This window comes from Oncorhynchus gorbuscha, linkage group LG10, assembly GCF_021184085.1.
Source record: "Oncorhynchus gorbuscha isolate QuinsamMale2020 ecotype Even-year linkage group LG10, OgorEven_v1.0, whole genome shotgun sequence".
NCBI lineage: Eukaryota > Metazoa > Chordata > Actinopteri > Salmoniformes > Salmonidae > Oncorhynchus > Oncorhynchus gorbuscha.
This window is the reverse complement of record NC_060182.1, coordinates 80,052,759-80,064,875: the sequence shown is the minus strand read 5'-3', so window position 1 is coordinate 80,064,875 and position 12,117 is coordinate 80,052,759. Positions and strand designations below refer to the sequence as shown.

The following is a 12,117-nucleotide window of genomic DNA, read 5'->3' as shown; positions in this document are numbered from 1 at the left end:
CAATGGGAGAGATGAATAGGACGCGGAATAAGGCAGACTTTTAGGGTAGCCTAGGGAAGACCCCCACATAACAGTGACCGGCAATACTTGTGGTCACCCACCCAGTGACGCACATTCACCAAGACCTGTAACCTCCCTGTCAGTGTCAGTCCACCAGTAACACACACACGGCTCCAACATGGATCTCCTCATACCTGTTAACTGGCTTTTGCTCATTATCCTAATTTCGACTTTTATAATTAGCCAGGCAGTGTAGTGGGTTGAAACTTTCACAACTGCTTTATTCACACACATGCACATATTCCATTTGTATGTTCTTTATCATGTCTAGCAGGGCAGTCCTATTTCTCCCTCAAACCCCTCTTGTCGTCCCTGTACTACAGAAGCATCTTTTCTATCCTTCACAGCACCCCCATTACCTTTATTTCCACCCAGATTTGATACAACCGCTTTCATAGCTATTTACAGACACTGGAGTTTAGAATTTGGGTGGAATAGTCAGGAAAGACACTGCTAATGGACTGTGTTGGACATTCATTATCATTGGGAGTGAGAGTGTTTTAAACATCACAGTTATTAGCATATACTCTACTGTAGTACAACGCTGGTGTTTACGAGCCAAATATCAAGTTCAGAGCCCTCTATTCACTCGGCTCAGACCAAGTGGAGTTAACTGACTGATATTGATTGTGAGCCATTTTGTACTCTCCCATCTCATGACTTGACCAGTAGCCAGTTGTAGGCTTACAAAGACTTAGCCTGTTTAATTGACTGACTTACTGTTGTTGTTATAGTGAGAGTCCTCCTCCTTAGCTCTCATTAGTGGAAGTGAAGCATTGCATCACTGTGTAGTTCAGCTGCTGCTGTTGTTGTCATGAATCCAGCCATACCATGTGCCATTTGTATTGATGTGCCTTTCGGTGTTAGAGTCAATTACATTTTAATTCAGTCAGTTCAGGGAAGTAAAGTGAATTTCCCAATACAACAGAGGAACATTTTGTTTTGAATTGGAATTTCAGTTTACTTACTGAATCGAAATGGAATTCGACCCAACCATGATCTCTCTAGACTAGAGGATAAAATGAGTGGCTGAACATGGATCAGGCAGTGCTGGTCTCTGTGAGCTGCTCCAAGGCAGGGTCCTGTCACATCTCAGAGCTACAAATCGGATCCAGAACATACTGGGTTCAGATCCTCCCATTCAACCTCTTGCCTTTATAGGAAACACTCCCCCCAGTTCCCCGTCTATGTGCAAACCCACTGGGCATGTATGTCAGCAGTGTGAATGGGAGGCTGTCAGCTCCATTGAATAGACTACAGATGAAGCGCAGTGTTTACAGCTATGTCCTGCGTTTAACTTCAACAATCTCTGGAAGAACAGGATTTTAGCTCTTTTAGTGGTGCCAGGCAAGCCCGTTCCCCTACACAGTGGTTGCTATGGACAATTTATTGACTGGTCTGTGCTGCACGGGGAAGCCAGCTAGCCAGGACACTAAATCAGGTGGTCCAGAGTGTGTGGGACTCTGAAACATCAAACTGTCTGCATTCTGGTTTCTTATCTCTGTTGTCTGTCATGGAAGTATGGGCTCTGGTTAAAAGTGGCACATTATGTCTTCCACCCAACAGACACGTTGCAAATCCATCCAATTATAAAGAGATACTTTATCTGAAAATCTCTTGAATGATTATTATAAAATACACTTTGTTTATAAATCACACACAGAGAGAGATCTGTCTTTCTCTGTCTGCCTGGTAGATGAGGTCTGAGTGACAGGGTAAACTGTGCATCACAGGCTCTCCAGGCAGTGGCTCATCAGTCAGCCCAGCTCCAGGCCCACTGAGACAGCACCTGGTTTGGTTCCTTGTTTCCTCTTATTTAACTAGGCAAGTCAGTTAAGAACAAAATCTTATTTTCAATGATGGCCTAGGAACAGTAGGTTAACTGCCTTGGTCAGGGGCAGAATGACAGATTTGTACCTTGTCAGCTCAGGGATTTGAATTTGCAACCTTGTGGTTACTAGTCCAACGCTCTAACCACTAGGCTACCCTGCCGCCTATTGACAAGGCCGGAGTGTTGCTGGCACAACCGTTAGATTTGGGATTCATTGGAATCAGTCAGTACAGATCCAACTCGTCACTCCTCAAACCGAATATCAAGTGAAATCGAAAAGATGGGATGGCATCATTTGTTTTCTACAATGGAATTTCCTATCAACCTGTCTGAATGTTGTTTCTCCTCTCAGCAGGTTTTAGTTGTGTGGTTGCTAGGTTGTTTCTGTTTTTTTGAATGGTACAGATGTGGGATTTTAACTTAATCTGTTTCTCACAGCAGTAAATAATCCTGCAGCAACAGGAAATATGAATAATTGTGTGGATTATAATTAATGAACATTTTATAGTAAAAATTACAAACTTTAGAAGCCTTTTTAAACCTTAAATGCACTACAAGTTTGCATTTCCTGAATAGGTCCTGCAACAACAGGGTGATCAAATTTAAGATTCTACACCTGTAGTTTGAACAAGAAGTGTGTGTGTCTGTGTGTTGTTTGGCTGGATGCTTATTTCCTGTGGTCAGTGAGTGTCCTGTTCTTCCTATACGTGCCCTGTCACAGTGACATCCTGGTCTGCTTAGTGTCACCAGGTGCCTCTTATCTCTCTCTGCCTCACACAGCCTGTTCCTTGGGAATCTAATTCATGATGTTACACCTGGCCTGGTTCTGGCTGCTTTTACCAGCACACACACCCACACCCTGGCTACGCTCTTCACGTTAACTCACTGACACCCCAACCCCTTTCCTTCTACTGCCTGGTGTCACACACCCACACCCTGGCTACGCTCCTCACCTTAACTCACTGACACCCCAACCCCTTTCCTTCTACTGCCTGGTGTCACACACCCTCACCCTGGCTACGCTCCTCACGTTAACTCACTGACACCCCAACCCCTTTCCTTCTACTGCCTGGTGTCACACACCCTCACCCTGGCTGTGCTCCTCACCTTAACTCACTGACACCCCAACCCCTTTCCTTCTACTGCCTGGTGTCACACACCCCCACCCTGGCTACGCTCCTCACCTTGACTCACTGAAACCCCAACCCCTTTCCTTCTACTGCCTGGTGTCACACACCCTCACCCTGGCTACGCTCCTCACGTTAACTCACTGACACCCCAACCCCTTACCTTCTACTGCCTGGTGTCACACACCCACACACACACAAGCAGTGAGTGAGTCTCTTAGCCATGCCTGCCCTCCTGTCCGTCTGTTTGCCTGTGAAAATCCTCTCCCTCCAGCTCTATGAAGAGGTTCTTCAGCATGGTGCAGCACAGCCTGATCAGTGTGACCAAGGACAAGGCCTGGCTCCACCAGATGGTATGTCCCGGGCCGCAGCCACAGGAGAAAGAGAACAGGAAGGCACAGGTGCCACACAGGGCAGCTAAGGTGACTGCCCTTATATAATACCCACCACTGTGACCTGTATGCCCTCGTTGGCTGGCCCTCGCTTTATATTTGTCGCCAAACCCACTGGCTCCAGGTCATCTATAAGTCTTTGCTAGGTAAAGCCCCGCCTTATCTCAGTTCACTGGTCACCAAAGCAACACGTGCTCCAGCAGGTATATTTCACTGGTCATCCCCAAAGCCAACTCCTCCTTTGACCGCCTTTCCTTCCAGTTCTCTGCTGCCAATGACTGGAACAAATTGCAAAAATCACTGAAGTTTGAGACTTACATCTCCCTCACTAACTTTAAGCATCAGCTATTGGAACAGCTTACCGATCATTGCACCTGTACACAGCCCATCTGTAAATAGCCCACCCAACTACCTCATCCCTCTATAATGTTATTTATTTTTTGCTCCTTTGCACCCCAGTATTTACTTGCACTTTCATCTTCTGCATATCTATCACTCCAGTGTTTAATTGCTAAATTGTAATGCTGCCACTATGGCATATTTATTTATTGCCTTACCTCCCTTATTTTACCTAATTTTCACACGCTGTATATAGACTTTTCTATTGTGTTATTGACTGTACGTTTGTTTATCCCATGTGTAACTCTGTGTCTGTGTCGCACTGCTTTGCTTTATCTTGGCCAGGTCGCAGTTGTAAATGAGAACTTGTTCTCAACTGGCCTACCTGGTTAAATAAAGGTGATTTATATATATATATACATTTTTTTTAATATGCTGTTGCTAAAAATAGCAAATGGCATCCAGAGCTGGCTAGGAGTCATTTTGGGAAGCTGGACAGTGTGATTATGTTTTTAAGGTGTTATGTGTTTGCACAAGTTTAAGAGTTTGGTTGGCTGTTGATGTTTTTTATTTAATGAGTGTAATTCGGGTGAGGACACCGGAGAGGCACAGTATGTATGTGGTTGAGGACAATGTTTCTGGTGCATATGAATGCGTATTGTATGTTGTTGTACTGTAGGCATGTGTGGTGTCTTTGTAGATTTGAAAAGTTACCTGACTGTATGGGATTTTGTTATGAATGTTAACATGGAGTAGGCTGTTCAGTGTGACTGAGTGTTTAATACTATTAGGCAGAGGCTAGTTTAGCCACTCTAGCTCTTTGTGTGTGGCTTCTGACCTTTCATTGAGAGACAACAGCAGCTCTGAGCAGGTTAAGTGACGCAGGACAGAGGAGGTCAGAGATGCATGCTCACAAATTGTTGCTTTTTGGAAACAGAATCTTTAGCAGTGATGATGAATTCAGGACTGGTTTGGGTTTTATCACCCTTGGTTGGTTTTTGTTTGATTCTAAGCAGCCCCTATATAGTCAAGGCTACAGGCCAATCCATAAGGAGAAAAAAAATACATGATCCTTTTCCCTCACAGTGAGGGGACAATAACCTTACCTTCCTGGATTTGTTTTTGCTCTCTCTCTCTCCTGGTGTATGTTTTCACTTGTCACCCTGTGGACACACGCACACGTTTACAACCGCCATAATCAGATTATTATAGCTTGCTCAGGGTTGTAAACTGAGACTTCCAGAATTCCTCCTCTCAATCTGTCTATCCCCGTCCTGGCGTGTGGCAGGGAGAGATTACCTTACATTGTGGACGGGACGTACAGCTCCATTTCAGGGCTTGTCTCGGTCGGTGTGTCTGTGGTTTAGACATGCTTATGGGGCTGGGCTGAGCCTTCCGCAGAGGGCTCAGTGGTTTATACAGACCAAGGGACCAGTGTCAGGCAGCTGTTGGGTATAATTACCTCTGTCTATGTCTATCCTAGTGGATGATTATGTTGGACAGGGAGGAGGGGGTGGTGACATTAAGATAGAGACATTTTTTAAAATTTTGCCAGCCAAATTTGCAGATTAACCCACATTTCCGTTTACAACAGATTGTCAATCTGGAAATTATGATGTCACTGCCTAGTTTACCTGCAAATCATATTTATAAATGTTTTTGTAAAAGCCCCATGAGCACCAACATGTAAAAAGACCCATGAGCACCAACATGTAAAAAGACCCATGAGCACCAACATGTAAAAGGACCCATGGACACCAACATGTAAAAGGACCCATGAGCACCAACATGTAAAAGGACCCATGAGCACCAACATGTAAAAAGACCCATGAGCACCAACATGTAAAAGGACCCATGAGCACCAACATGTAAAAGGACCCATGAGCACCAACATGTAAAAAGACCCATGAGCACCAACATGTAAAAGGACCCATGAGCACCAACATGTAAAAGGACCCATGAGCACCAACATGTAAAAGGACCCATGAGCACCAACATGTAAAAAGACCCATGAGCACCAACATGTAAAAGGACCCATGAGCACCAACATGTAAAAGGACCCATGAGCACCAACATGTAAAAGGACCCATGAGCACCAACATGTAAAAAAAAGACCCATGAGCACCAACATGTAAAAGGACCCATGAGCACCAACATGTAAAAGGACCCATGAGCACCAACATGTAAAAGGACCCATGAGCACCAACATGTAAAAAGACCCATGAGCACCAACATGTAAAAGGACCCATGAGCACCAACATGTAAAAAGACCCATGAGCACCAACATGTAAAAGGACCCATGAGCACCAATATGTGAAGTTCATAGGAGCATTTCAAATGTGGTGTCAAATGGAAGATAGGAGGCTATATGTTTTTTTTAATTAAGGCATATGTACATTTTTCAACCATTTCCATCCTAAAAATGTTGAATAAGCAAAGGCTTTGATTTATTGTCTTACAGATGGAAAGGGAGTCTTCCAAAACATCTACCAGAAAAAGTCTTAAAAGGTATTAGAAATGCATCAAAGAAACCTATGAATAGGAGGAACAGGACATTCACTGACCATGGACACATAAACATCCAGCTAAACAATAGACGTACAAATTCACTGTCTTACTCTAAGAATGTTGTCTTGGCGGTCTGTGCTTGTAATATCTCTCCTCTAATATCTATCGCTCAGCTATGTCATCAATAGTCTCTCCCTCTTGACTGCCTCTGACTTTGAGGCAAAGCATCTGATGGAAATGTATTTAGGCTAGAGGACAGCCAGAGTTAAGGGGACATTTCCTGTAATACAAGAGCTTTCCTCTTTGGGTTACATGCATGAACATTTCTGCCATATGTATGTTGTATAGTTGCTAATCGGATATTACCAGTAGTCTGGTATTACTACAATAGAAGAGCAAATAAGTATGTGACTAGGCGAAACCTAGGCGAAACCTTGTCAGATGTATAGTATGTTTGTCTCCCTTCTGTAGATGATCTTGACAGTGTACCTGAGCGACAGCCAGCAGATGCTGACAGAGGTGCCCATCACCCCAGAGACCACCTGTAAAGACGTGGTGGAGTTCTGTAAGGAGGCCGGAGAAGGTGGCTGTCACCTGACTGATGTCTGGAAGGGCAACGGTAAGTGACACTTTCGGCTTTAATCTCTGACTTTAAACCTCACCTTCAACCCCTAACCTTTGGGTTTAAGTCACTGGTTTAATGGTTCACTGACTGACTGGTGTTGAGCTGACAAGTTAAAAATCTTAGCTTTACAGATATTTAGGATAGCACTATTTTATAATTTGCCTCTGCTTCATGACTTTCTTACGGACATTTTAACGATCTCCTCCAAATTTTTGATTCATATATTTAACTGAATGTCTTGATATATACAGGCACATAGACATCATTGAGATCTCTTACTTGGGTAATCACCAACTCTCCTCCCTTGACAAATGTTGTCACATATTTCAAGTAACAGACTCATCTCAACATCAACTGTTCAGAGGAGACTGTGTGAATCAGGCTATCATGGTTGAGTTGCTGCAATGAAACCACTACGAAAGGACACCAATAATAAGAAGAGACTTGCTTGGGCCAAGAAACATGAGCAATGGACATTAGACCGGTGTAAATCTGTCCTTTGGTCTGAGTCCAAATTTGGATTTCTGGTTCCAACCTCCATGTCTTTGAGATGCAGAGGAGGTGAACTTTGAAGAATCTGAAATATAAAATATATTTTGATTTGCTTAACATTTTTTTTTGCTTAGTACATGATTCCATATGTGTTATTTCATAGTTTTGATGTCATCACTATTATTCTACAATGTAGAAAATAGTCAAATTAAAGAATAACCCTTGAATGAGTAGGTGTGTCCAAGATTTTGACTCGTACTCTATATATTTTTTAAATAATCTTTGAGAACTAACCATCACCAAAATAAAAGCTAAATAGTCGGGGAATTGAAAAATCCCAAAACTATGAATTTAGCCGTATTGATTTTGTTATTATGTTTGAGCAAATAAAACACTATGACCCATGGCAAATGCATAACATTACAGGAAATATGCTTTCAAACTGAGAAATGTGTAGGATTAATATTAAAAGACCCCCCCCCACCCCACCTAAACACATTTTTGATCCAGGAAAACCCGGGCCTGTACATCCCAGACAGACAGTGAATCATGTGTTCTAGTAATTCTATTTCAATGACTTCACAGGTGAGGGGAAAATATAGTAACTAGCTATTGGCAAGGTTGGCCTGACTGTCATGGGTTCTTTTCTCTTCATCACGACACAATACAGTGCTTCAGTACCAGAGTTTAGCCATGGGGCCTTATGTCATTTATCCATTCTGTTAATAGAATGTACTTCTTTCATCTCTAATGATGATCAGGGCTGAGGGGCAATCAACCCACCATGTCACTTTACAATCACCAATAGATAATCACCCAAGTCTATGTATCTAACAACAACTCCTGTTTTCTTTTACCGCCCAGAGGAAGTGAGACAATTGTTAGTATTGTATATAATATAACTATATTCTAATTCTGTTCCCTTTGTCCTCCACAGAGAGTAATCCCTTTATTAGTATTGTATATAATAGAACTATGTTATAACTCTGTTCTCCTTGTCCTCCACAGAGAGTAATCCCTTTATTAGTATTGTATATAATAGAACTATGTTATAACTCTGTTCCCCTTGTCCTCCACAGAGAGAGTAATCCCTTTATTAGTATTGTATATAATAGAACTATGTTATAACTCTGTTCCCCTTGTCCTCCACAGAGAGAGTAATCCCTTTATTAGTATTGTATATAATAGAACTATGTTATAACTCTGTTCTCCTTGTCCTCCACAGAGAGAGTAATCCCTTTATTAGTATTGTATATAATAGAACTATGTTATAACTCTGTTCTCCTTGTCCTCCACAGAGAGTAATCCCTTTATTAGTATTGTATATAATAGAACTATGTTATAACTCTGTTCTCCTTGTCCTCCACAGAGAGTAATCCCTTTATTAGTATTGTATATAATAGAACTATGTTATAACTCTGTTCTCCTTGTCCTCCATAATCCCTGTATTAGTATTGTATATAATAGAACTATGTTATAACTCTGTTCTCCTTGTCCTCCACAGAGTAATCCCTGTAATCCCTTTGTATTATTAGTATTGTATATAATAGAACTATGTTATAACTCTGTTCCCCTTGTCCTCCACAGAGAGTAATCCCTTTATTAGTATTGTATATAATAGAACTATGTTATAACTCTGTTCCCCTTGTCCTCCACAGAGAGAGTAATCCCTTTATTAGTATTGTATATAATAGAACTATGTTATAACTCTGTTCTCCTTGTCCTCCACAGAGAGAGTAATCCCTTTATTAGTATTGTATATAATAGAACTATGTTATAACTCTGTTCTCCTTGTCCTCCACAGAGAGTAATCCCTTTATTAGTATTGTATATAATAGAACTATGTTATAACTCTGTTCTCCTTGTCCTCCACAGAGAGTAATCCCTTTATTAGTATTGTATATAATAGAACTATGTTATAACTCTGTTCTCCTTGTCCTCCACAGAGAGTAATCCCTGTATTAGTATTGTATATAATAGAACTATGTTATAACTCTGTTCTCCTTGTCCTCCACAGAGAGTAATCCCTGTATTAGTATTGTATATAATAGAACTATGTTATAACTCTGTTCTCCTTGTCCTCCACAGAGAGTAATCCCTGTACTAGTATTGTATATAATAGAACTATGTTATAACTCTGTTCCCCTTGTCCTCCACAGAGAGATTAATCCCTTTATTAGTATTGTATATAATAGAACTATGTTATAACTCTGTTCTCCTTGTCCTCCACAGAGAGAGTGATCCCCTTTGACATCCTGATGTTTGAGCACCTGCAGGAGTGGGGTCCCAGGAGGATGGAGGTCATGTTCTACCTGAGACACGAAGACTCCCCCTCAGAGAGCAGCGACCAGGGTGGGTGACTTGGCCTTGGTAGACCTTGCCTGGTCCCAGATCTGGTTGTGCTCTTGCAAACTCCGTTACTGTCCCTTTCCAGGTTTTCATCCAATTTCTTTACGCAAGTAATGTTGTATAAAAAAATGTCATGACAGGCCTGATGGAAACAGAACATTTGTCGGTAAATTTTCTAAATGTCGACAAAATACGCTAGACAAGGCGTGATTTCCTTGTGTCTGTAAAATGCATTATGCGAGAAATGTCGGTGGAAACGCTTTTATGCTCAAATATTGATATAAAACCATCATATAGAAGTAAACTTGGAGTCACACGATAACATGTTGTGTGTTCCTCCCGCCTGACTGTGGCCCAATCAGGGGTGGGGGGCAGGGAGACTGCGATCTGACTGCGGCCTGACTGGGGGTGTAAAAAAGGCCTGGGACGTTGGAACTGGCCTCTGTGAATGAATTAGCCTGTAGTAAAGAGAGGGGTTTACCGCTGTTCACTATTTCCTATCACGTTAGCTATCTATCCTATAGACCAGGTATTCCCCAACTGGGGTACAAGCAATGCCGTCAGGGGTACGCCAAATATAAATGTGATTCATATTTTTACAAATATATATATTCTGTTGCACAGTCACTATATTCCTCGTTATACAGTTGAAGTCGGAAGTTTGTATACACCTTAGCCAAATACATTTAAACTCAGTTTTTCACAATTCCTGACATTTAATAAGAAAATCCCGGTCTTAGGTCGGTTAGGATCAACACTTTATTTAAGGATGTGAAATGTCATAATAATAATAATAATAATAGTGAGAAGGATTTATTTAAGCTTTTAGTTCTTTCATTACATTCCTAGTGGATCAGAAGTTTACATACACGCAATTAGTGTTTGGTAGCATTGCCTTTACATTCTTTAACTTGGGTCAAATGTTTCGGGTAGCCTTCCACAAGCTTCCTACAATAAGTTGGGTGAATTTTGGCCCATTACTCCTGACAGAGCTGGTGTAACTGAGTCAGGTTTGTAGGCCTACTTGCTCGCACACGTTTTTCAGTACTGCCCCCAAATGTTCTATAGGATTGAGGTCAGGGCTTTGTGATGGCCATTCCAATACCTTGACTTTTCTGTCTTTAAGCCATTTTGCCAAAAACTTTGTAAGTATGCTTGGAGTCATTGTCCATTTGGAAAACCCATTTGCAAACCAAGCTTTAACTTCCTGACTGATGTCTTGAGATGTTTCTTCAATATATCCACATAATTTTCCTGCCTCATGATGCCATCTATCACGCTTAACTGCCTTTGAACGGGTTATGGTAGTAGATGCCAGGCTCACCTGTTTGTGTCAAGAACTGCAACGATGCTGTTTTTTTAACGCTCAATAGCTTGTATCAAGAATTGGCCACCAACCAAAGGATATCCAGCCAACTTGACACAACTGGGGGAAGCATTGGAGTCAACATGGGCCAGAATCCCTCTGGAACGGTTTTGAAACCTTATAGAGTCCGTGCACTGATGGATTTAGACTCTTCTGAGGCCAAAAGGGGGTGCAGCTCAATATTAGGAAGGTGCTCCTAATTTTTTGTACACTGTGTATATTGTTAATGCTGTACTGCTATGTGTCCATGCTGTGTTAGTGACTAGTTGTCTGCACAGTGTCTGATGTGTTTGTCCTTGTTTCCAATGCAGGGAGCCAGCTCTCTCAGGAACAGTCCAACAGAGGCAGTGGAGGGAGCTCAGACCAGTCATGTGAGGAAAGGGTAAGTCCTCACAACACAAACCAAAAAGACACACACATTGCAGTAAATCACCTAGCCAAACACACTTCCTGGCATAATGCCTGCCTGCGTGTGTGTGAATGGGAAGGAAGGCTGTATGACGTCATGATTTGACATTTCAAGTCCTAATAATTCCTATCCATAGGGCCAAATAGGCACCAGAGAGTTTTTACTGTAATGCCAAGCACTTCCTTGGTCACTCACGCCTACAGATTTCATAGAGGATCACTAAAACTCTGTGTGTTTGTGAGTGTTACACGTGTTCTGCGGTTGTGAGGCCAGTTGGATATATTGCCAAATTCTCTAAAACGACATTGGTGGCTTATTGTAGAGAAATTAACATTCAATTCTTTGGCAATAGCTCAGGTGGACATTCCTGCAGCCAGTATGCCAATTACAGGCTCTTTCAACTTGAGACATCTGTGGTGTTGTGTGACATACAGTAACTGCACATTTTAGAGTGGCCCTATTGTCTCCAGCACAAGTTGCACCTGTGTAATGATCTTGATGTTTAATCAGCTTCTTGATATGCCACACCTGTCAGGTGGATAGATTATCTTGGCAAATGAGAAATGCTCACCAATAGGGATGTAAGCAAATTTGTCCACAACATTTAAGAAAAAAAGCT

At 41.9% G+C, this 12,117-nt stretch overlaps 1 protein-coding gene across 7 annotated transcripts in view; it reads left to right on the top strand.

Annotated features, from left to right (window-relative positions):
• ppp1r13ba (protein phosphatase 1, regulatory subunit 13Ba) overlaps positions 1-12,117 on the top strand; it is a 46,138-nt gene that overhangs the window by 736 nt on the left and 33,285 nt on the right. For 5 of the 7 annotated variants that reach the window (XM_046367190.1, XM_046367187.1, XM_046367188.1 and 2 more), the window contains exons 2-5: positions 3,293-3,440; positions 6,729-6,876; positions 9,607-9,726; positions 11,401-11,471. In XM_046367190.1, the coding sequence (XP_046223146.1) occupies positions 3,297-3,440; positions 6,729-6,876; positions 9,607-9,726; positions 11,401-11,471 (483 nt within the window). In that variant the 5' untranslated portion in view covers positions 3,293-3,296. Of the gene's footprint in view, positions 1-3,292; positions 3,441-6,210; positions 6,258-6,728; positions 6,877-9,606; positions 9,727-11,400; positions 11,472-12,117 lie in introns of all 7 variants that reach the window. The other 2 variants (XM_046367192.1, XM_046367191.1) reach the window with 2 other exon arrangements.